The sequence below is a fragment of the Myotis daubentonii genome, chromosome 11 (assembly GCF_963259705.1).
Source record: "Myotis daubentonii chromosome 11, mMyoDau2.1, whole genome shotgun sequence".
Classification (NCBI taxonomy): Eukaryota; Metazoa; Chordata; class Mammalia; order Chiroptera; family Vespertilionidae; genus Myotis; species Myotis daubentonii.
In genome coordinates, this window is record NC_081850.1 from 73,053,798 (window position 1) to 73,080,373 (window position 26,576).

At 36.3% G+C, this 26,576-nt stretch overlaps 2 protein-coding genes across 9 annotated transcripts in view; both read left to right on the plus strand.

The window, feature by feature from the left end:
• The window catches only part of RABGAP1 (RAB GTPase activating protein 1), a 143,123-nt gene that overhangs the window by 85,719 nt on the left and 30,828 nt on the right, over positions 1–26,576 (plus strand). For all 8 annotated transcript variants that reach the window (XM_059657934.1, XM_059657932.1, XM_059657933.1 and 5 more), the window contains one exon: positions 23,662–23,775. In XM_059657934.1, the coding sequence (XP_059513917.1) occupies positions 23,662–23,775 (114 nt within the window). The remainder of the gene's footprint in view (positions 1–23,661; positions 23,776–26,576) is intronic.
• On the plus strand, positions 5,119–9,359 carry GPR21 (G protein-coupled receptor 21). Its single transcript, XM_059657964.1, has one exon. It carries the CDS (start codon positions 5,254–5,256, stop codon positions 6,301–6,303), a length of 1,050 nt encoding a protein of 349 aa, XP_059513947.1. The 5' UTR covers positions 5,119–5,253; the 3' UTR covers positions 6,304–9,359.

Here is a 26,576-nt window from a genome sequence, read left to right on the forward strand (position 1 = left end):
GTTGATTTTTTCCTTTATTGGAAAATCATATTTTGGGTGTATAATTCTCAGTTCTAACTACCTTTCTAGTTCCTCTTTTGAAGTCCTTTGAAATGTTTGGCCAAAAATTATTTCGTAAATATTTTTGGTGGGGCCATTCATACAGATAATTTGTAAAACATGAAGTATTCTATTTTTCTGGTTCCATGAAAATGTGGAAGTCTGTTTTTTTAATAGGAATTTGATAATTACATGACGTGTAAAATATCAGCTATTAACCAACCTGATATATTTGATTGTTTTACATATGCTGATGTCATGTGCTTTGTATTTCACATTAAACTTTGATTATCATGCACATGGCTAGAACCTAAAAAGGTCTCTAATGATGTGTATGTTAGTTTAAATTGCTGGTAGGTGATCAGAAAATACAAATTATTTAATTGTCATAATATTGGCAAAAACAGTTTTTTATTTTTTTACACTACAGTGTTATTTGATGCAAATTGGTATTACTTTAAATGCAGTCATTTTTTTGAGTGTTTCATTAGCTGTTTTTTTGTTTGCTTTCATTTTTTAAAAATTCCTGAGAGTATTCCATTGTATCAGCAAACCACACTTTGAAAAAGTCTATTCTGCTATTATAGATATTTGTGGGGTCCCCCCCCCATTTTTTGGCTTATTATGAAGAAAGTTGCTTAGGAACATTTTTGAATATAGGAGATGCTATGGTTTGAATATTTGTGTCTTTCAAAATTCATATGTTGAAACCTAACCTCCAAGGTAATGGTATTAGGAGGTGGGGCCTTTGGGATATGATTAGATCATGAGGGCAGATCCCCCATGACAGGGATTAATGCCTTTATAAAAGAGGCTCTAGAAAGATCCCTTGCCACCTTCCACCATGTGAGGACACAGCAAGAAGTTGGCAGCCTGCAAGCCAGAAGAGGGCCTTCACAGGAACCCAACTGTGCTGATGCCTCGATCTTGGACTTCCAGCTTCCAGAACTGTGAGGAATAAATTCCTGCTGTTTATAAGTCATCCAGTCTGTGGTATTTTGTTGTAGCAGTTCAAACAGACCAAGACAGCAGGATTTGTACATACTATTTTCATATGTAATTTTCATATTTATATGTATATATGTGTGTGTGTGTGTGTGTGTGTGTGTATGTATGTATGTATTTATTTATTTATTTATTACTAATTTTTGGAAGTTATTTATTCTGGACTTGGGTTCTTTGCCAGATGCATGCTGTATATTTTGAAATTTCACATATAATATTACCTTGGAGGGGTTTTTTGGCTTAGCTCCTTCAAAGACTAAATTTAAAGGAGGAGAAAAGAGTGACTTGATTTATAGAGTGAAGGCCAAAAAAAACCTTGCAGCCAGGTTTTTTTGTTACCTTTCCCAAAGCGACATGTTATATATTATTTTGGCTGTGTTTTTTTTTAAAACAAAACACAAAATAAACCCATTAAATAATACATAGAAATTGGGAAATTTATAAAATAAAGAAAACTATAAAGGAGAAAATAAAAAATCACTTGTAATCCAACTATCAATGAAAAATAGAGTTGAATTTTAATGAATTTCCTTCCAGTCATGTATATACAGAAATATTTATTCTCTTTCATAAAAATCAAATACATCATGAGACTGCATTAGTTTTAAAAAGGAAATAAATGTATATATAGGTCTTTGCGAGGACATAGATTTATTGCCCCCTTTCATAAATATTTTGTTTTTTTCTCAAAATAAAACATTTAACTCTTGACTGATTTGATAAAGTGTGGCTATCAGGGTTGTTTGTTTATTTTTATATGAATATTTTGATTACAGTTCCAAAGACTGGTTTAAAATAAAAAATATTTAGAAGACCTATTCTTGTACTAATGGTGGTAGTATAACAGCTTGTAGTTTTATTGCACTTTTACTACATTTTTAATTCTTTCAAGTCATCAGCCAATGTAATATATTTTTATCAGCATAACCATCTAGTTTTAAACATGAGTAACCTGGGATGTAGAGATAGTAAGTTACATGGCCAAATTCACAAGGAGTTGGAAAAGACTGGACTCCTGACTTTGGCAAATCCCTTTTCTATTTATTGAACTAAAGCTTCCTTATTTTCATTTAATATTTCTTAAGCACTCAAAAATGGGAGTTCAAAAATACAGTCTATGACGAATGGTTGGGCTGGAGCTCAAGTTGTTTGGGGGGATGTAGAATAGTGGTATCAGATTGGAAAGGCAATTGGGAGCCATTGACTCTTCTTGAACAGTGGGGTACCGTAATAAAGTATATGGTACTGGATATTCAATCAGGCAGAAATAAATATACTAGAAAAATGAGTAAGATTGGAAGTCTAGATGATATTTAATGATGGCCTAATGTAAAGTAGTAAAAACTGAAGAGGAAGTGAATTTGAGAGCTGTTGTAGAAATAGATTTCTAGGAAATGGTGCCTAAGAACAGTGTATTGAGAGAGAGTGGTCAAAATGATTTCTAAGTTTCATTCTTGAGTGCCTAAAACATTGGGAAGAACAAGACAGGCTTAGTTGGTGGGGAAATTAATTTTGAGTGTTCTGGTTGAAATCTCAACAGGACATCTAGGTCTTGTAGTTGTGTGACAGCCGGTAAATTATAGATGGAAAAGGGAGCTTGGGGATGAATTTATGGCTGGTGACACAGGCAGAGAAATCATTTGTGTAGAGGGAATAATTGATGCCATATCACATTCTCAGGTACCTTCACTGGCCTCAGAAAGTATCATAATAGCTGTGTGTGCCTTAGACTGGGCAGTCACAGTAAGAGAGGGCACTTTAGATTCAGGAGCCTAGCCTCAAGCAGTGCAACATGATTGGTAGGAAAGCACAGGTTATTTTAATTGCGTGAGAAAAAAGTAAAGTTGTATACTCCCTATTTGATAAATATTGGGAAGTCTCCTTTATTTTACAACAATCCCATGAAATAGGTAGTATGATCCTCATTTTACAGATGATAAAACTGAGTCTGAGAGAGGCTAAGTAATATTAGAGCTAGGATTTGAACTAGATGAGTGTTCAGTCCACTGGTCCTTTTACTATGCCACACTTTGCCATGTTTTCCAATAAGACCTGTCCAAAATGGCTATCAGGCTTCTTCTCAATAGGTTTTTTAGTTTCTTGCCTTTGTATAAGTGTAGTGCTTCAGATCTTGAAATGTAATTAATTGAGTTCTGGTTATGGCTACCCATTTGCCTGCAATGAGAAAGCATGTGTGTGAAACAAATAAAAAATGCAAATTGGATCACATAACATATATCTCCACTCAGGTATGCATACCTTCTGGAATGCTTTCAAGTACCAACTTTTGTTTCTTTTCTTTTACTCTGTTGGGTCTGTGGAACTTTATTGAGAAGGATGAATTGAAAATCCAGAGACACTTGGAGGAAAAGATACTAAAAATAAGCATTTTCTAATTAGCTGAAATTTGTCATCATTCATAACATTACCAGAAGAGCCACAATAAAATCTCACTTTGCATTGTTTTAAGTAGGCACAAACAAGATTGCGTATTCTGAGATACAAAGGCTAATTTATACCATGAAACTTCCTCTAATTTTCAAGCCTGGTGGAAACGGTACCTTTACTTTTCCATCTTTTGTTATATGTTTGTGTACTGTGTCTCAGCAAACTAGAAGCAAGACGAGGAATCTTGAACTAAGGTAGTGTAAAATACAGGAATAATAAAATTCCTCTTTTGTGTGTACACGAGGGTAAAATTCTCTTGATTTTTAAGTTTGCTTGTTATTTTGGTCATCTTTCTTAATATTGGTCAATATCCAGTGAATCATGAGAGAAAATTAATGCTGAATATTTAGCCTTTTAGCTAGAACTTCTTGTGCTGCTGAATTGATTCCTCAGTTGCCTTGCACTCTTAACACACTTTCATTCTTTAACATTGCTCTTCGTTCCTTGGGAAAATGCTACAAGGAAATAGGAATTTTCTCTCAGCATTACCCCTCTGGCAGGGTGTTTCAATTTAAATCCCGGGCTGTCTCTCTGTTCGGGTTACTACCCCTTCTCCTTACTGGCAGTTTGAGTTATGTTCCTCTACCAAAAGGGGGGATTCCAGTGAGACGAGGAAACAGCTTTGAAACACTGCGCTGCAGGCGTGTTCAGTTATTCCCCCACTGTGCGGTCTGGAAATCGGGGAGTGCCTCTCTGGTGATGAATCCGAATGAGCTGCTGAAGATGCCAGAGTGTGTGCCTGCACAGGCATTTTCTTTCCCCTCCCCCACTGCTTCCCTTTCCCAAGCCCCCTCTCTCCCCAGTTCCCCTCCTACTCCTTTATCCCCTCCCTCCACGTCTCAGTTCTGCAGTAAACCAGGCTGAGGCACATTCCTGCTTTGCAAGGCTTTCTGTTAAGGATGTTTTGTGGCTTTTGTTTGGATTGCAGCATGCAGAATTACAGGTAACACTCTGAAATTGAGCTAGACAGATAAATTCTGTTGAAATGTTTTGAAAGAGGCAAGATATTACACAGGAATCAAGAAAATAAGTTATTTTATTCAAGGTAATTATGGTAAAATGTTTTTAGAAATCCAATAAGCAGATTTCCTTTTCTCCCCTAAAAGGCTCCAATGAAGGGAAAATGGGGGTAGATTGTTCTGATTGCAATTGACTCGTTTTATTTTTTGTTTTGTTTATCATGAAAGCTTGCTGTTGCTGCACCTCCTCTGTACAGTAAGGACCAGTTAGTTATGTGGGGTGCTACTGAGGGTAGTACGGGGTGGGGTGGAATGGAGTGGGAGGGATGATAGCCTGAGCTAGCCAGATTCTTTGATTTTTTTTTATTGGGATGCATAATGTAAAATGCTCTCTCCTTTTCTTCTATCAGCTGTTCAGAGGAGACTCATTACAACTCCTGCTGAAGCTCCTAATTTTCTTCCCTTCTCTTCTGCCCCTACTCCCTACCCTCATTGGCCTGAAGACATTGTACCCAGCATTTGCTTTACTCCCCTGGCACTATGTGTATGGTAAACCTGATACTATGGCCGCGTCTGGGACTGGCCAGACGACGGCTGCTGGCTCTCCCTATTCCAAGGATTTAAAGGGGGATTGTACTGCAGGCAATGCATCAGAGCAGCACCATCGTGAGCCTGGGGACTGAGGCTCCTTGGGCATTATTACAAACACACAGAGCTGACCGCAATGACAGCAGCTGCTCCTTTGAACTGTTGGCAGCGGTCAAGCGGCAGCATGAAGTGAGAGATTACTCCTGAGCTCAAGATGAACTCCACCTTGGATGGTAATCAGAGCAACCACTCTTTTTGTCTCTTGGCATTTGGCTATTTGGAAACTGTCGATTTTTGCCTTTTGGAAGTGTTGATTATTGTGTTTCTAACTGTATTGATTATTTCTGGCAACATCATTGTGATTTTTGTATTTCACTGTGCTCCTTTGTTGAACCACCACACTACAAGTTATTTTATCCAGACTATGGCATATGCTGACCTGTTGGTTGGAGTCAGCTGCCTGGTTCCTTCTTTATCACTCCTCCACTACCCGCTTCCAGTAGAGGAGTCCTTGACTTGCCAGGTGTTTGGTTTTATAGTATCAGTTCTGAAGAGTGTCTCCATGACCTCTCTGGCCTGTATCAGCATCGATAGATATATTGCCATCACTAAACCTTTAACCTATAACACCCTGGTTACACCCTGGAGACTACGCCTGTGTATTTTCCTGATTTGGTTATATTCCATCCTGGTCTTTCTGCCTTCCTTTTTCCACTGGGGCAAACCTGGATATCATGGAGATGTGTTTCAGTGGTGTGCGGAGTCCTGGCTCACCGACCCCTACTTCACCCTGTTCATCGTGATGATGTTATATGCCCCAGCAGCACTCATTGTGTGCTTCACTTATTTCAACATTTTCCGCATCTGCCAACAGCACACAAAGGAAATCAGCGAAAGGCAAGCTCGCTTCAGCAGCCAGAGTGGGGAGACTGGGGAGGTGCAGGCCTGTCCGGACAAGCGCTATGCCATGGTTCTGTTCCGGATTACTAGTGTGTTTTACATCCTCTGGTTGCCATACATCGTCTACTTCTTGTTGGAGAGCTCCACTGGCCACAGCAACCGCTTCGCATCCTTCTTGACCACCTGGCTTGCCATTAGTAACAGTTTCTGCAACTGTGTCATTTATAGTCTCTCCAACAGTGTCTTCCAAAAGGGACTAAAGCGCCTCTCGGGGGCCATGTGTACTTCTTGCGCAAGTCAGGTCATAGCTAAGGACCCTTACACGGTTAGGAGCAAAGGCCCTCTTAATGGATGCCATGTCTAAAGAGGTTCAGATATTGGGTCATTGTATGTGTGTGTGGGGAGAGGGCAGAGGGGCGTCCCTTTTTCTCTCTTTGTATTCCTTGTTCACTAGAAAATCTGGGACAAAATAACTTGAGCAATAGGAAACAATCCATCCAAAAAAACCTAAGTTTGCAGAAATGATTTTTCTTTAAAAGTGCTTTTAAATCAGAAGAATCAGGACCATGAAGATAAATTGCTCTTGGTTCCAATTTTTGTAATGCCATGGAAATGACTGAAATTCTCAGATTTAAAATGAATAAAGTCATATCTCACACCTCTCCGGCTGGCATGACTAAACATGGGTGTGAAAAGCGTCACCATTTTAAAATACCATCATTTTCTTGTGGCTCTTCTGGGTTCATTCCAGTTGTTTAGGCTTCATATGCAATTGATTTCTTTTAACAGCAAATATTAAAATACGGTGATGTATTAACAGGGTTTTAAAATTTTGTTTATGTATGCCTACGTATAACACTGCAAGTTTCAGCACTGTCATTTAGATATCCAAATGTTTTATGTCTTATTCTCTTGAGAGAATTCTCAATACAGTGAATAATGTGGACACCTAACTACTAATTTTAGAATTTTGCAATGAAAGTGATGCAAAAGTGTAGTCAAATACTAGACAATTTATGAAGAACTGAGCTACTTTTTGTGTCATGTTTGAGAGATCTAAAGAAATGTGTGCATTGAAAGTGATTACAGTATTTTTGCACATGCCTTTGTGTATATGTGTATTGAGAATATTTGAATTGAGTTAGATTTCACTTTTACAGTAAAATGTACATTTAACTAGTTCATTTTTAAAATAGAAGGGGATTAATTGAGATGTTCTCTTTGTGGTTAAATGGAGTCAACTACTAAAGTAGCAACTAATTCTTTTTTAAAGAATTCTTTTAGTTATTGTTAAGGAGTCTACATTTGCATAAGAGGAGAAATTCTGATTTGTCTATGTCTCCTTTACTGCTGTAATCCTTTGGATACAGTTACTTTCTTAATAGCCTTTTTCTTTTCTTTTTAAGCCAGAGTACTAGCCAAATCTGTAGGATTTTATTATTGTATAGAATTATTAATTGAGAATGCAATGTATTTGTATGTAGTAGTGATGTTTTGTTCTTAGATGATTATCTTTATAGCAAGAGGTTTATTTTCTGAAAGGAGAGAAGGGTTTCCCAGCAGCTCCAGGAATGAGTATTCCTTGACTTATCTGCTGGTTTTAATGTTTTGGAAGCCTTCAGGGAACTTATGTGATCTTTGACTTTGGCTAGAAGTTGTAATCTGAATGCTATAGTGATGTTTAGTGAGATGGAAGATGGAAGAAACCCAAGGGACATAAGTGAAAGTAGATTTTTGAATCTAATAAAGGACATGGATATTTATAATATAGGGAGATAATGCTTTGGTTTTCCATCATAATATGAGGAAAGTTCCTACCCCTTTTAAAATAAAGGGCAGCTTTATGATTTTAGGTTTTAGATATTGATTTAATTTTAACTTAAATGTGTTCTATTAAAATTATTTTAGTGATTAAATAATATATAAAATTTAAACTTAAGATTCTGAGTACGTCCCTAAAACTTGCTTGCTCTTTATATTGTATATTGGAAAATTTGATTCTAAGTTGTTTCAAAATTTAGAATTCATATTGAAATTGCAGGTTAAGTTAGCAAAGTCTTTAAATTGCCAGGTCAAGTGGAAAACCTTTTCTTTTGAATTCCAAAAAAGCAGTTGTGCACATTCTTCTTTAAGTAGCACAGTTCTAAAAAAATTTTTTCATGTATGCTGGAGAATTTAATCTGTTCAGATTTGCAGAGTTAGCTTGAGAACTTTTCGTTAAGCAAATATGGGAATTTTAAAGACTCTGAGTAGATTTTACTTTTTGGTGGACTGAGAGTCCTTTTAATCTTTCCCTTCAATAGGGTTCCATCTTGTGAAAATGGAAAAAAAAAAAATTTCTGCTTAACTTTCTGGAAATGGCTAATCAAGTTGGTTTCTAGTGACTGGAAAGAACTCTTTCAATAAGAGTCTTTGTTAATAGATTTTTACATTTTTGTTCTAATACCAAATTTAGATGGCCTAGAGGTATTTTTTTTTCCACATTAGAAACTTTATCAGTGTCTTAGTCTAAAACTGAAGTAGAAACTAAGTAGATTGAGTAATTTAAAGAAAAATAAAGCTCCTAATCCCCTTGCCAATGATACTTAATATCAGATGTTTTTTTAGTTTATCTTGTCTTCATTGGACTGTCTATATGAATTCTATAGTTTCTTCCAGGTATCAGTTCTATTCTCACATTTATTGTCTGTGTTGCTGTTTATTTTTATTTTCGTGTGTATATGTGTGTATGTTGGTGAAATGGGGATATGCTTGGATTCAGTATTCTGTGGCAGGGGGCAGTTTCTATGGGATACATTTGGAGAGTTTGTATTTAAGTAATCTTGTTTTTCTGCCATATTTAATGCGACATTTGATGATGTTTGGGTTAAATACCAATCTGACTAGTTCAGAATGAGAAAAAAGTATATTTTTAGACTCCAATTACCTTGGGCTTTGGCAATACAGCACGTTTAACTTTATATGGTATGTGACTGATATATGAGGCAGCATGAGCTTTTGGTGATTGTGTCAAAATTATTTCATAACACATTTTAAAACAAGAACATACTAATTGTTGTATTTGTAAATTAGTTGTGTGGTTTTTATACAATGATTAATTTCAGTGACGGTGTATTTTTTTCCCCTTAGAGCAGAAAAGCAATTACAAAAAGACAAATGCTCCACTTTAATAAAAGAACTACCTTACACCAGAATAGATATTTAAATTTTTCATGGACCTGTTGAATCACCCTAAATTTCATTTTGGAAAGGGTTTTCTTTAGGCTTTATCGTGGGATAAATTCCATTTTGAGCCTGTAATTTTACAATGGTGTTTCCTTTTTACTTGAATAGTGTTCTCTGTTTTAAGGATTGGAAAAACTTGAATTTTTGTGATATAAATGCATTGTCCACCTCTCTGAACTTGAAAATAAAGCAACAAGGTTGCAGGCTCTCAGAGAGTTTTTGAAGGTTTTTAGCTTTGATTTTATAATCTGCACAGTGGTTTTGTGGGAAATGTTTTAATTTCACTATGTGTTTTTGTATCATTAAAGATTTGTTAAATAAATTATTGGCAAACAAAAACTTACTGTTATATGAGCAGATTTGGGGAAGTTTAAGGATGGAGAATTGTGGCATGATGAGAGTTGTTAAAAGTCTTCATTAATTAGTCTATGTATTGATTTTTTCATGTTAGGTTTAAGAAATACTAAATATTAAATATATATATTAGTAAATTTTGCAGACTCTGAGAATGGTCTATACAATTTTTCTATGGCTGTAAATAAGTAATTCGGCTTGTCTTCAAAATTTGGGAGACAATGGTATCACAATATGCTTAAACTGAACTTTGAACTGATAATCAGAAAATCTGGGTTATATTACTAGTTCGTTTTTTAGTCCTTTGCTTTTAACCCTTTGCGGTCATATTAAATTTGGACATGGGTGTCGTACTGGTCGGAATTAATTTCCATTGAAAGAGCAGTGATACATAACATGCAAGATTATGAAGGATAAACAAGATTTATTAATTCTTTTTTGGAACTACGTCACTACTAGTAGAATCACTACAAACGTTATCACTTTCTACGTCAGAGTCAGTATTCAAGGTGCCAAAATAAAACTCTTCTTGCAAAGATTCGCAGTACACTTCTTTCGGTAACTTTCTTTTTGCCATTTTGGAGTATTATTTTGAAATATCTTAACAAGCGAGAATGCCTAATTACAGTTAAACGTAATTTGTAAAGCTTTATTTGAAATTCTGCGAAGTATCTCCGAAGCTTGTCGATTTCTTCACTCTCAAAAGGCGACTGACTCGCCACGGTGTTTTGCATGGCGAGTGTGGAACGACCGCATTTGTTTATATTGAGTTTCGATATCTCCGATTTGTCGGGGCAATGTTTTGGTTCGCGACAAGGTCGCTTAGACACTTAAGAGCTTTCAGAGAAATTATGAACTGATACATGAATGAATAGAGTTAAGATTCGTACGGTTCCTTGCTGTGGTGGCTGAGAGCAGACATACAACCGGAACGGTAAAAAAGCTTTGGTGGCTGAGAGTAGACAAAGGACCGCAAAGGGTTAATATTAGCAGTCACCAGAGATCACTGGTCTTTTGAGAAAATCTTTTCTTCTTTTTTTTTTTTTTAAATGTATTTTATTGATTTTTTACAGAGAGGAAGGGAGAGAGAGATAGAGAGTTAGAAACATCGATGGGAGAGAAACATCGATCACCCGCCTCCTGCACATCTCCTACTGGGGATGTGCCCGCAACCCAGGTACATGCCCTTGACCGGAATCGAACCTGGGACCTTTCAGTCCGCAGGCCGATGCTCTATCCACTGAGCCAAACCGGTTTTGGCTTGAGAAAATCTTTTCACATAAAACACAGGGCCCAGAACAAAAGAAATCAGAGGAAAGGAAACAATGCAGGTCACTGGCGAAAACTTCAAAAAAATATCAAGTATAACATTTCCAGAGATTTTGGATTCATTAAAAGAGAGTAGGATGCAATAAAAAAAAAAAAAATCCCACACAAAAACAAACAAAAAACTCCCCAAAATACAAGGATAATGAGAAAGAGCTCTTGAGATTTAAAGTGTAATCAGACTACTAAAAAATTAGACAAGTTGGAAGATAAAATTGAAGTAGGCCAGATAGTGAAACAAAAGACAATAAAGTAGACAGAAAGCAAGACAAATTAGAAGTTCAATCAAGGAAGCTCAATACCTAACTAGCATGATTTTAGAAACAGAATAAAGAAGAAAATTCTCAAAGAAGTATTAGAAGAAAAATTTCCAGAACTGAAGGATATGAGTTTTCATAATGAAAAGGACCAGCTTAATGTAATAAAAAGACTTTGATGGCAAATCATTATAAAATTTAAGAACACTAGGAATAAAAGAAAAATCCTAAAAGCTTCTTGGTCTGGAGTAGGGGTGGGAGGGTGGAATCATGATTTAGTTACAGGGATCTGAATAGCCTTAGACTTTCCACCTTAAAAAGCAAGAAGATAATGAGTAATAACTTCAAAATTTTGCACAGTTATTTTTAACTTAGAATTTTATGCCCAGTCAAACTTTTCATTCAAGTGTGAAGAGTAAAGTAAATCCATTTTGAGATATACAGGGTCTGAAAATATTTACCTGTCTTATATACTTTCTCAGAAAGTTACTGAAGGATATATTTCCCCAGAATGAGAGATGAAATCAAGAAAGAGGAAGATATAGAATCCAGGATACAAGGACTCCAACATAGGAGAGAGGTGAAGAAATTTCCATGGTTATAGGGAAGGAAAGCCTTAGGAAGTCACATGTGCTGCAGACCTAGAAAGCAACTAATCCAAATGGGAACAGGCAGAAGGAAGGGGGCATTAGTAGTTATATCTTTAGGAAGTAATAATTGGGAGGAATTTACAATCCTGTCAGGTTTGTAGGGGAAGAATTGGGCTGTCAGACCTTTTTGATACATAGAATACAGAAGGAAAGAAAAAAAAAAAAGGTTATAAGCCCTTTTTGATTCCTAATTTACTATGTCACTATGCCTTATAGGTATATGTTTGGATCTTTTTAGATTTTTAAACTTGGTTTTTTTTTGGTTTGTTTTTTTTTTTACCAATAGAAGACAGGTATACCTGTGTAGTATTTGTAGATAAGGCAATATGTGTTAGATTGATTTCCTTAGAAAGCAGTATATGAGATGGCTAAGCTTTGGGTGAGTAGGACTCTATAGTCTTATCTGCCCCTACTGCTTGAATGAGATTGGCATAAATTATCCAGTTGGACAGAACTAAAGAAACCTAAAGGATCAATAGACAAAAGATTCTAATAAAGTGACATAATTATCAAACAGTACCAGTATATAACATGAGAAAGCCCTTTGCAAAGTAAAAAGCACATCTTTATGTTAACATGACTATAGTCACTTAATTAAAGACTTATTTATTAGTTTGTTACAAAAAGATTGTATTGGTTTGAACAAAATGCAGAAATAAAGTCTTTTTCAAAGTAAAACTTTAAATTCTGTTTATTAGCTTTCAACAAATACTTGTTGAATTGAATTAGTAAGACAATATTTGGGGGAGAAAGCAAAAGTTACAGCATTGAACAGCATGATTTATTTCTGAAATTTATTCCGGAAAGACTTGGGAAATCCCCACTGCTAAAGCCATTTATTTATAGCTAAACAACAACAACAAAAGCATTTGTGGGTCTCTGTCTTCATCGACTCTTGGGGAGTAGAATCTGACTCAAAAGACTTTTTCATTTTTAAAAGTTTTTCTCCTTCATGACATGATAGATGTAAGGATTGAAACCATTTCTACTTAGATTATGGTAACACCATGTATTGTTAACATCATCGTACTGACTATGTGTATTATACCCTACATAGCACTGGAAATAAAGTTAAAGCAAAATTTGATCCTACTTCTGGCAATTTATTAGGTAATCTCAATATTTCTGAACTTCAGAAGGATATTCATCTTTAAGTGCAGATGGCACCATCATAACAGGAGTCGATTCAAGATTAGATGCATGTTACATTAATAGTAAAGCTCTTATTAGCACAGTGCTTGGCCCTCAGTGAACATTCCGTCCATGTTGTCTATGCTGCTCTCTTCCTAGTGAATAGGGCAGTCTGGATGAGCCAGAGGTTTCAAGTTGAGGTTATAATGGAGAGTATGGTCAAAAGCTAAATTGGGCCTACCTGGTCTGGAATAAATGCTAAGGGATTTGATTCTAATTAGGAATTGGAGATGGATTAAAGGGTTTTGAGTACATGAATGGCATAAATATAGAATCCTAAAGTAACAGACCTGGAAGATCCCTTAAAGGTCATAATCTAGGCTCCCCTTTCACAGATGGGGAAAGAGAAACCCAGAATAGTGACAGAGTTCATTAGTCACAAAACTGGGACTAGAACCCAGCTCTTATACCTCCCTTACACTCAGTCATGGCACCAAAATAAGTCCAAAGGACTCTTTAACATTGTCAAGTGCTTAGAAAGTGGGAGTTTCCAGCCGGACTGGAAAAAAAAGAAAATTGTTTAGATTTGGGTGTGTATTAAATAAAATAAATAAAAGTAATCTTTCATTGGTACTTTGAGTCAAATAAATCAAGTTTTGCAAAATCTTAGAAAATTCTCTTGATCACTAGCAACCACCTGAGAAATGTTGCTAGGGGAAGTAAATATGAATGGGTGGTTCTGGAACGGCTTCATTGGTGTTTGTAGTATTTGTACTGCTGGTGAGATTACAGGGTGAAGTTTTTGCTTAAATAAAAGATAACTGCTCGTAACTTTTAAAGTTGCTCTTTGTCTAGAATTTAAGTAGAAAAACATAAAAATAAGTGAATACCAGGAGGACTTTTACTAAGGGATTATAAGAGAATTTGGTTGGTATTATACTTAGTTGCTGATAATTTTTTAAGTTTTTAGATTAATAGAAACATCTAAGTAATTATAGCTTGATACATTAATGATGAAATAATAGCTTTTAAATATTCGTTTCTTGATCATTTGTCTAAGATTAGTTCTTTAGTAGAAAAATTAAGTCTCAAACATGATATTGGGGTTCAAGGAAACATAACTTTTGCCTGAAAGCTATATAAAAATATGTAATGGAAATAAAGGTTGAAACCCAGAACATATACCTGTAGTCTGTGAATGCGTATATGAACCCAGACCTCTTACAGAATATTAAATTCAGTTCAATAATACACTGCTAAAGATGTTTGTGACCAATATTCAAACACAGGTTCTCATTTTAATGTTTTGTTAACTGTTACATGAGCAAGGAACTCTATAAAGTTGTGTGGGTTTGTTTTTTTTAATATTTTTGTATTGATTTCAGAGAGGAAGAGAGAGGGAAAAAGAGATAGAAACATCAATGATGATAGAGAATCATTGATCGACTGCCTCCTGCACACCCCGCACTGGGGGTCAATCCCACAACTCAAGCATGTGCCCTGACCAGGAATTGAACCGTGACCTCCTGGTTCATACGTCAACGCTCAACCACTGAGCCACACCGGCTGGGCCTCTATAGTTTTAAAGTCGTATTTTAATATCTCTAGCCATTTATAGCTGCTATATATTTTTTTACTTAGCAAGTACACTTTTATCTGACTTATTTTCAGAAAAAAAAGAAATTTAAAAATAAAACAGTATCTTTAGCATTCTAAAACATTTTCTTAAAAATCATAATTTGATTTGGTTATATAAAAAATATTGCTTAAGGAATGTGGGTCTTGATCTTGTGTGTGGTATATTATGAGTGAGTGATTTTGAGAGGATTTTATTTCTAGCACATTAATGCTTTACAAAATTTTTAAGCAAATCAATCTGTATTAAGCTGTACTGAGAGCGCATTTGATGTGCAGTTTTGCTCAATAATATAAAAATACAATTTAAATAAGTATTTGAAAGTCATCACAGTTATAAGAAACATTTGTTTAGCATATGACTTTGTATGTAATAATTTTGTGGCTTCTAATTTAGCTGACTCATAGTCACCTCCCCTGCCACTTTTTAACTCAAAATGACACTTTTTGTATCACTTTTGTCAGGCAATAGCTTTTGAGTATTTCCTGCTCCTTGGCCTCTCCTTGGTAGATTATTGTGTAGGCGATTCAACAATAGCAAAGCAGGAAAAAGGTTGATAGTGCAGTTAGCACTGTCCCAAATCAGTATCTATAGATGATTTGGGACAGTTTTGCCAAACATTGAATAATTTCCTGTGGGAAACTTGAGCCCTAAAAGGAAATGAACGTAGCTAAAAGGCTGCATATCGCATGGGACTTAGATTTATTTTTAGAATGGCACTATCACGCCATATTTGGATTGAAACAATGTGTAGCAGTACATTATTTTATTAAAGAGCTATTTTTTTTTCCTGAAGAAGTCATCTAATTTTTTATTACATTTGTATGATATAGATTTAATATAAGTTATAACTACTCAGCTGATATAGTGCTTAACTATGTATTAAAGTTAGAGGCACTAATTTGGCAAACTTTTCTGGAGCCTGTTTTCTGGGTCAGTTGTCTGTAATAAACTCTTTGGCAGTTCATTGATTACATAGTTGTCATGCTTGGGATACATTGTTTTCTCTATTGGAAGAAAAGGAGTAAATAGGATTATTACCAGTGGGGGTTGGCATAGGTGTTTGATTGTCTTGAAATGGAAGAGCTCTTTACTAAATGAGGCAGTGATAATAGAGAAACTCAAAAGGATTTTTTTTTTCCTCTGAGAAATGATTTTTTTTGAAAAAGATAATCAACAAAAGTACTTTTCTGAGCTCTACAGTGTTTTGTTTAGCCCAGCTCATAGGTTAAAAAGCCACTTATTGAACCATTGACATTGTGTATCAATTTTTCTGTTGCCTGACTTATCTTCTTTATAATTGCATTTGGATAAGATAAATTATGATGTTGGTAAAATACAATGGATTTCTGAATTGCATGCTATCTAGAATTGCAGATACCCGACGGGCACTAAGTCCCAAACATGGGAAAATCTGCCAAACACACTTTGTCCCTTGGCTTCCCTCCTAAGGTTGAACATATGCCAACATCATAAATATCAAGTATGATGGGATAGAGCCACCACTGATGTGCAGGACCTCATGATACCTGCTTTCCATGCAGTGTCTCATTTGTTTCTCATGAACTCTGTAAGGAAGGAACCATAGCTTAGATTTTACAGAGAAGGATATTAAGGCTCAGACTAGTTAAGAGACTAGTCCAAGGCCACACAATTAAAGGAGGCGGGGGGGCTGTATTCAGAAACAGAATTTCCTGATCCCAGATTTAAATTGTGTGATCTCGGTAGAGCACCCAAATACTGCCTTCTCCTTTCTTTGTCAGAAGTCCAACTCCAGTCGTCACGTAGTTGTGGCCAGATTCTGAGATGCCTTCAGTTACTTCCATGTTTGTGGAAATCTAGTTCCAGTTTGCTCTCTGTGTAATGTGTTGGAAATGGAAGTTTTAAAGTATTAATTACTGAATACCAACACAGTGTTTTATTTGCTTTTATATAGGTTAAAGATCAATTTCTTGTCTCTTTTTGGTTCAGCTTTTTAAATCTTTTATTAAGTGTTATTCAATGACAGTTTTACAGAAATTATTTTTGCCTCTAAGAGCAAATCCCCAAGATAAATACACAAAGCAATATCTAACCAAACCAGTCCCCACTAAAATAAAATCCCTGTTGTTGCACTGGTGGGGAAAAGCACCACTGCAGGCTGAAAGGATGCTGATTTGAGGAGCAGTGGTGCTGGTCACACAGGGACAAGTATCAGTATGTGTGCATAGGTGCATGTGTTTTATGTTCTTAAAATCTGAGTTTAAGATAAAGATGACTTGCCCTGCCCATCAATCAGATATATTTATTTTTAGAGTTCTTGTTGATTAAACTATGAAATGGACTTGAAGGGCTTTTTATATAAATACACCCTACCTCGTATTTTTAAGGTATGGAGGTACTTCATTAGAATACCTATAATTCAATAAAATAGGAAAATTTAAATAAGGAAGAGATTTGGAAAATAGATGTAGAACAGGAAGATAATACACAGACAGACAAGCCATGAAATCCTGTATTGCTTAAAGTTGGACTGTGAACTTGGTCCTGAGCTTTCTGTTTTATTGTTTTCTTAAGTATTACATGATGGCTTTTAACAAAGCATGTATAACATTCTGGACTAGCCTTAAGATCTAATTTTTTCTTTAGGCATTAAGCTACTATGGAAATAATAATGTTTCCTATGCTTGTTATTTCTCATGGCAACCTTCCATTACATTTTCTTTGTTTGGGTACTTTCTTTTTCTTCCTGCCATTCTTAGCTTTCTATTTTTTAACTTGAGTTTACAAAGGGTGTGTATTCAAAGGGTTTCCTCTTGTTCCCATTACCCTGTTAATCCTGAGAAGTTACCCAGTGGGCCATTTCTCACAGTAAGGTATAAAAATAGTCATCCAGAAAAATTACAGAATGTGGTACCACTGTTTGAACTAATGGACGACTTTCAAAACCAACACAGGGAGAAGGAAACGGCACAAACATCATTTCCTTAGATTTTTCTCTGCGCAAATTATTTTAGAAGAGCCTTAAAAATTTAAAAAGTAACAAAGCCTCACCATTGCTTTATCATATACACTAAAAGAGCATAAGAATTGGGGCCAAGAAAGAAATCTCTAGAAATCACTCACAATAACAGAGCTTACTTTTGATTTCTGTTGAACTTACTCCCAGTGTTCATTTCACCGATTTTCTTCCACAAATTTAGTTCAGCATTTTATTGATTGCCTAATAAGTACAAATAAGGGGCTTACCCTCAATAAGCCTGATTCTCCATTTTGTATAATAAGGAGGTGATACCTGTCGCTCTTTCTTTTAATACAGCTTTTTAAAAAATTACCGATTTTAGGGAGAGCGAGAGACATCGATTTGTTGCTCCACTTATTTATGCGCTCATTGGTTGCTTCTTGTATGTGCCCTTATCAGAGATCAAACCCACAACCTTGGTGTATCAGGGCGATGCTCTAATTAACTGAGCTACCTGGCCAGGGCTTTTTCTCTTTTAATAAACTTTATTTTTTTTTTTTAAAGAACTGTTTTATATTTATAGGAACATTATGAAAATAGTACAGTGTTTCCATATACCTTGCACTGCTTCCCCTATTATTAACATCTTACATTGATATGGTACGTTTGTTGCAATTAATGATTGTATTGATGCATTTTTTTTGTTGTTAATTCTCACCGGAGGGTATTTTTTCCACTGATTTTTTTTTTTTTTTTTTTTTTTTTTTTTAGAGTGGAAGGGAGGGATGGGGGGAGAAAAGGGAGAGAGAGATACAGACAGACAGATATTGATGTGAGAGCAAAACATTGATTGGTTGCCTCCTGCATGTGCCTTGACAGCCCTTGACAAGGAATCAAACCCAAGACTCTTCTGTGCACAGGCTGCCACTCTAGCCACTGAGCTACCAGCCAGTGCGATACATTATTATTAACTAAAGTCGGTACTTTATTTAAATTTCCTTAGTTGCTACCTAATGACCTTTTTCTGTTTCAGATTTCATCCAGGATACTGCATTATATTTATTCCTCATGTCTCCTTTTGACTGTAACATCTGTTAGACTTTCCTTGTTTTTGATGACTTTGACAGTTTTTAAGAATACTGGCAGGTATTTTATAGAATGCCCTTCAACTAGAATTTGCCTGATTTTTCTCATGAGGTTTATAAGTTTTGAAGAAGAGTGCACAAATAAAAGTATCGTTTTCATTACCTCATATCAAGGGTGACGTCCTACCAGCATGACTTTACACTGTTGATGATGACTTTAATTACCTGACTGAGGTCATGTTTGCCAGATTTCTCCATTGTTGGGTTGCTCTTTCCCCCCTTTCCACACTGTACTCTTCTTAAGGAGTTTACTATGCTAGGTATTTATTTTATACTTTAGATTATAATCCAGTGCTACGTCATTTATTTTATTGCTAAAGTTTCCCAGCTTTGGCCATTGGGAACTCTTCTAATTGGCTCTTGTGTCCCTCTGACATACTCCTGTTGTGCATTTGTGTTCTTTGTGTTGGGGGACTTGATATAAAAATAGTCATCCAGAGAGCATTTCCTTACTCTCTGGTACTTCTGTAAGTTCCAGTTCATCTTGTATATTTCCTACCCCAGTCCTAGAATCAACCATTTCTCTAAGAAGCTCTGTTTCCTCGTATTGGTAAATTAGAAAACAAGATTCTGACACCCATTTCTACTGGGTGTTATTGTTTCTGAGCCCTCTTAACTGACAAAGCAAGAAAATATATGTACGATAGTGCCTTTCTTATCAGCCAGCATGTGGGTTCAGCATTGGAATTAGAAAGGGATGGAGTCAGTAAACTTTATATGCAGTTCTCTGCAACTTTAAATACAATTCTTAGTTATTTGTAGACTAGAAGGAGGGCAAGACAAGTATATCAGTGACTGTTCCAAATCAGCAGGATAGCTGCTGTAAGAGTCCTACCAGCGTGATGTCTGAATTGATATAACTGTTCTAGAGGACAAATGGGCAGAATAACTCAAAATCCAAAACACAGGGGTCATGCCGGATCTTTGGGGGAATAGAGTGACTGTGGAAACCATTTTCTTTCCCTTAAGAATCATGGCTCTACAAAAGAAGTGGTATATAGAGCCTGAATATTCCAGAGTTGGATATTTGGCCTAGTAAATTGTGGCATGGCCATGTGACAAGTTACTGTGTGTTAAAAATGCGAGAGTAGGATAACTGTCAAGTAACATGAAAAGATGCTCACATCTTTTGCAATTAGTAAAAATAAATTTTCAAAGCAGCGTAAACTTATAAAAATAACTGTAAAAAGTTAGGCATATGCCTACCTAACATAAGTTAGTTATTTCTGAGTTGTGCAGTTATTTCTTTTTTCTTATTTTCCCCTAGTATTATTATTACAGGGAAGCAACATTTTTTTTATTAAAATAAGAAAGCAAAAAGGTTTTGTTATACTAAGAAAACAAAAAGTTAGATATTTCTTTTTAAAAATACAATAAAATATGTCATTAATTTGGGGTTATGTTTGGGGAACAGTGAGTAGTCCCATTTGGCAGGTGTATGGGAAGGCAAAAAACAAAAGATTTGGATTTTAGTGTGAGGTGTTCATTCTTACTATTTGTTTAGTGAATAAATTTTAGAAGTGCTGATAGTCTAGAATACAGTGGGTTTTTTTTAATATAATTTATTGGTTTTTTTACAGAGAGGAAGGGAGAGGATAGAGAGTTAGAAACATCGAACATCGATGAGAGAGAAACATTGATCAGCTGCCTCCTGCACACCCCCTACTGGGGATAAGCCCGCAACCAGGGTACATGCCCTTGACCGGAATCGAACCCGGGACCCTTCAGTCCGCAGGCTGACGCTCTATCCACTGAGCCAAACCGGTTAGGGCTAGAATACAGTTTTTAATGAAATTCTCTTCAGCAACATATGTATTATTCCATACATGAATATACCATTATTTATCGCTTTCTCTATGGGGGGCATTTGGGGCTTTTAATTTTTAGCTATTACAAATAAGGTTATGCTGAACATTTTTGTACATAGGTTGTTTCTATTGGATGTGTGTTTTTGCTTCTTTTGGGTAGGAGTGGAATTGCTGGGTGTCGGTAGATGTGTGTTTACTGCCCTATAATTCACCAAATTGTATTATTTTACACCTCCATCAGCAACAATGGAGAGTCCTGATAGTTTCATATCCTCACCAACACTTGGTATTGTCTGTTTACTTTAGCCAGTCTAATATGTTGCAGTGTGTGTGTTTATAATTTCTGAACTATATATACTGTTTATATTGCTCCTTGAAATGTAGGGGACAATAGATCACTATAATTACAGGGTTTTCTTTAAACCTTTTCAACACAGGCGATACAGAAATACATAGAGTACTTTGAGAATTGACTTTTGTAAATTGGAGCAGACATTTAAAAAAATTTTTATTACATGAAAACCATGTATTCAAAGGAATATACATTTCAAGTTATTGCAGCTTATTGCAGAATTTCTTCAGGTAAAGCATGCATGAACTTAATCAGAAGTAGCATGCCAGTGTATTTAAAATCATTACAAAAAATCTTTCCAGTCATGTTGCCCATAATAAATTATTTAAAGCAGGGATTGGCACAGTGTGGTCTGGGGGCCAATTTAGCATGCTTCTTGTTTTTGTAAATAAAGTTGTATTAGAATATAGAAATGTTTATTTAAATATTATTGATAGCTACTATAGCTCTACAAATGGAAGAGTTGAGTAACTGCAACACAAAGCCAAAAATATTTGCTATCTGACTTTTAATAGAAAAAGTTTGCAAGATGTTAATACTGAGTAATCATATGGCATTTTAGTTTTCTTCTGGAGATCTTAAAGCTGTTTCTCTTGAGATTAAATGAAGCAGCCAAAAAATAAAACCAGCTGATCAAAAAAATTATTTCTACCTTAACTTCAATAGTTTTCAGGGCATATCAACTGACAGTAGTTTTGCCATTCCCAGTTCTTTTAAGTTTATGTCTCTGTATGATTGCCTTTAGGACATTTGTGAAAGCTTGTTTGTTAAGCCATTTTACCAACTACAGTCTGGTTGAGAAGCTGTATGTAGTTGACTTAAGCAGTTTGGCCATATGAATAGTGTTATCCAATATGCTTTGTGCCAGCAAATTCCCTGTATCAACTCTGTAACTGCCTAGAAATAAAAGACCTTTGCGTTGTTATATAAACCTTACTTTTACAAGCACTTGGGTTTGGATTTTTTGCAAAACTCTTCGCTGCGTCCTCTTAGGAAGGAATCATCCATAATGTTACTGTGATTTGTTTTCAGATTCTTTTCAAATTTAATTATGTCATTATTCTAATAGGGCTTTACTAAACTTTTTAATTTAGATGAAGTCCAGTTTATCATTTTTGTTTTTTGATTCATGACTCACAGGGACCCTCTAGATAGCTCTGCAGCTTCCTCTCTGTTCGCCTTTTTATCTTCAGTATTTCTAAGACCTACACAGTCCAGCTATCTTGCCCTCCCTCAAAATCTGCTCTCTCTTATCTCAGCTCGAGACACTCCCCACCCAAACCTGTTTCTGTTCCCTCTCAGTGTGCTGCAGCCTGGAAGCTGCCACCAGGTGATACTACTGTAGTCTTAGGTCTCACCTTGAATTTTGTCCTTTTGTCAGGAATCACCACAGTTCTGCGTTGCCTTAACTGTTGTTGTCTATGCCAGGAAAGCTCCTTGGAAAGCAGTTTGGCGATGTCTTTGAAGGTTTTAGTAGTTTACCGGTAAGAAAGAGCATAGGCTTTAAATTAGTCAGGTCCCACAATCGTAAAGAATGTATGACCCTGGGAACATAGTTAACTGGAAGGCTAGAGAAATTACTGGATGAGAGAGGAATATCACTTTAATTTGTCATCTTGAAACAGGAGTTGTCAGGCTCTTGGATGGTGTCCTGAATATGATGTAGGCTCCTTAACACGTTAGGCGCCCAGCCTGTTTTGTCTTCTGGACGGAAAGTATAGTGTCAGTCAGTGGTGACTGACTGGGCGCTTAATGTGTTAAGGAGAATCAAGGCTATTGTCTTGACTATGAAGACAGTGCATTGTTAAAATTGAAGGCCATGCTTCTGTTCTCCAGTTCTTTAACATGTGAGCAAATAAAATTTAACAAGGGGAAGATATTAGAGCACTAACCGGTTTGGCTCAGTGGATAGAGCGTCGCCCTGCGACTCAAGGGTCCCAGGTTCGATTCCAGTCAAGGGCATGTACCTTGGCTGCGGGCACATCCCCGGTAAGGGGGCGTGCAAGAGGCAGCTGATCGATGTTTCTCGCTCATTGATGTTTTTCTCTATCCCTCTCCCTTCCTCTCTGTAAAAAATCAATAAAATATATTTTTTAAAAAAAGGGGGGGAAGATATTAGAAATAGCTGGATGCTTGGTATATTTTATGAAGGATTGCTGACATTATTGACATTTGTTCAGTTTTAGTTGTGTCATGACAAACAAGGAAACAGTTTTTCTCCATTGGCAAAAGCAAGGGATATTTTCCCATAGCCTGTTTGAATCCCTTCGCATTTGGTGGACTGGCTTCATATTGCTTATACTGCTGTGTAAATTTTTATGCCACTTGCACCTAGGATAAACCCAATTCAGGGGCTTCTCTTTTTTATTTATTTATTTATTTATGTATTAAATAATTCTTTATTGTTAAAAGTATTACACATGTCATGAGCTTCTCTTTTCTATCAAGAACCTGACATATGATCTTCATGTCAAAGTATCAATTAAAGTAGCAATTCTTATACCCAGTTTTTTTTAAACAGGAGCACTTTCCCTCCTTTTGAGATTAGCTATGGTATTTTCCAATGGGAAGTCTGTTTTGAATAGAACATTTTACCTGTTACAATAGAAAGGCACCAGCTTCACTTTCTTGCAGCAGGGATGGACTATACATGAGGTGTATAGAGTGAAACAGGTTGCTTTTCTTCAGTCTTCCCCCCATCCCTTAGTATTAGCTTTTGCTTTTGTTTGAGTAGTTGGTTACTGAAGATGTAGTAACTCTGGGCATGCATACGTGTATATATGTTCCTGAAGCATCTTAAAGCATGTAAATGAGAAGACTTTGTTGTACTAGTATAAACCGAAACAAATAGGTACATGACAGACCGCTAAGCCTTCTCTTTCCTTATGTTTTCACAGGAGTCTCCTCAGGACAGTGCTATCACCCGGGATATTAACCGGACATTCCCAGCCCATGACTACTTTAAGGATACAGGAGGAGATGGACAAGATTCCTTATATAAAATATGCAAGGTATTTCATGTCACAGACACAAAAAAAGACTCAGTTTTGAATTGTCAGTTTGGTTCTTTGATAGTATGCAAAAAATAACTACAAAGTGTAATGTGTATATGATGTTCAAGAATAAAAAAAGAAAGACTGTAAAATCAACGATAAGAACACAATTTTAGACCATGATGAATAGGAATTAATTAGAAATGAAATGATAGGGCTCCTTTTACCCTTTTAATCAGGACTTTCAAATGACAGTTGCCTGGCTCCACATTTATACTTTAGAAAATTGATTTTATGAAATCAGTTGAGTTCTGTAACATTGCAGGCTCCTTTTCAATATGCACAGTGTAAATGATGCACTTGGCACCTGGGATACGTCTGACAGTAGGACGCGCCAATGCCTATCCAGGTGGACCTTTAACACTGCAGCATAGTAAATATTGGGAAATACTGATGAGCCTGTTATAAGGTCTGTACCTGGGAGCTTCAAAGGAAATGGCACACTGTTCAATATCAGTAACTCATTTTCTAGTAGATTTTGGTAACTTCAGAGCCAAAAGGAGGATTTGGGACCAGAGTTCTTCAGCCTTCCTCTATTCTTCTTATCTTCCTCATCCCCTCCCAAAGCTAATCAGGTACCTACTTAACATATACTACATATGAAATACAGTCAAAGGACTTACATATTATGATTGAAAAGGTGAAACTAAAAACTAGTTTTAGGACAGGCCAGCAATAAAGGGTGATTCTCCAATGATAAACTAGGTGCTTTAAACTATATGGGCAGTTAGAATTTAGAGAAATGTTTCTTGGGTTTAATTTTAATTTCCCCATAGGATGCACAAAGCTCTGGTTTCAGTTGTAATCCTCTTCTCTGATCATCCTTTTCTAGCCCTTCTCAGTTATGCTTCCTACTTAAGCAGTTAATCCAGTTTCCCATAAAGAAACCCTGTGGCTCAGTGGATAGAGCGTCTGCCTGCAGACCAAAGGGTCCCAGGTTTGATTCTGGTCAAGGGCTTGGGATTTCACTCCTGTTGAATCCAGGAGAATAAAGTGATGTGGAGGCATACCTGCTGTAGCCTATATGCAAATATGGATTGCATGCAAATACTGCATCATTTTATATAAGGGGCTTGAGCATCTGCAGATTAATATCCACGGGGGTCTTAGAACCAATCCCCTGTGGATACTGAGGGACAACTGTATTATGGCAAAAAAATTTTTTTTGATTGACTTTTAGAGAGAGAGAGAAACATCAGTGTGAGAGTGCAACATCTAGCAACTGCCTCCTGCATGTTCCCTACGTGGGCATGTGCTCTGACTGGAATTGAACCAGCCATCTTTTGGTGCATGGGGTGATGCCCAACCAACTGAACAACACTGGCCAGGGGAAAATGTTTATGAGAATTTTCAGACGTAAAAGCTGATAGCGTAACTGTCTCTCTCTCTTCACCTAGATTTAATATTTATCAACATGTTGCTACAATTGCTTCATTAACATTTTCTTTGAAGTTGTTTAAAGCAAATCTCAGCCATCATGATCCTAAATTCTTCACTGTACATCTCTAAAAAATAAGATCATTATCCATCTAGTAGCACCTGTCATTATCCATCAGTATCACTTAATAGCCACTCCTTATTCAGATTTCCCTAAATGTCTATAGTTTGGTTAGAATCAGGATTCAGCAATATCCATATTATAGTTGTTCTCTTTTAATTAAAAACAGTTTTCCTTTTACCCCAAATTCCATTGTCTTGCTGAAGATACAATCACTTCTCTGTTAGTTTTCAGTTCCTTCCTTTGGCCTAAGTTTGATATGATTGATGTATCTTGTTAGTCATACTTCCCTCTCTGTCCACGCCCTCGTACAGGACTCTGTCATACGGTGCCAGCACTTTTACAGATGCCACCGTGCATTAGTCTCCATGCCTTTGGATTCTAGCCTATTTATTATCTTCTCTTTGTTGACTGAAGAATCACTTCAGTGGCCTCCACTGAAGCCTTTAATGCTTTCCATAACCCATGAAATGAAATAAAAAATTCTTAGTTTGGCCCGGCCGGCATGGCTGAGCATTGACCTGTGAACCAGGAGGTCACAGTTCGATTCCCAGTCAGGGCACATGCCCAGATTGCGGGCTCGATCCCCAGTGTGAGGCATGCAAGAGGCAGCCAGTCAATGATTTTCTGTCATCATTGATGTTTCTATCTCTCTCCCTTCATCTCTGAAATCAAATTTTAAAAGAAGATCTTAGTTTATTTCCTGGACCTGGATTCCTTAACTTAGCAGTAAAGGCATTTTATGATATATCCTGGCTTATTCTCTAAATACTTTACGTTTCAACCACATTGAACTTCTTACTGTACTCTGGTTGATTCACTTGTCAAAGTTCCCAAGTGAACTATGAAGTTCTTAAGGAACAGGGATCATTGCCTATGTATGTTAGCATGTGGAGCACTTGGCACAGTTCTTGGCATTAAATGTTGGATTGATGAAATGCCTTTTCTTCTTTTTTAGAGCCTCCATGAACCTTACATTCCATACTTTTTCCAAATGTATCATGTACTTTCATGTGTGTAGGCATTCCTTCAGGCTTTTTCATGAGCCTGAAAAATAGGCTCCTCTCCATTCTCTATCTGTAGAAATTCAATACATTTTCAGCCTAGTGCATAATTGATTAAACCATGTGCTGAATATGTGACATGAGAGGACTGAGAATAACACATCAACTCTGTTATAAATACTATGATATTCTCATCTTACAAATAAATAATATAAGTAATAGGTTTAAGATCTTGACCTGGATATTAGCTGCTTGGG

Bases quoted from the DNA above. Each gene is read 5' to 3' on its own strand.
- GPR21 (XM_059657964.1), top strand. From the start codon at position 5,254: ATGAACTCCACCTTGGATGGTAATCAGAGCAACCACTCTTTTTGTCTC.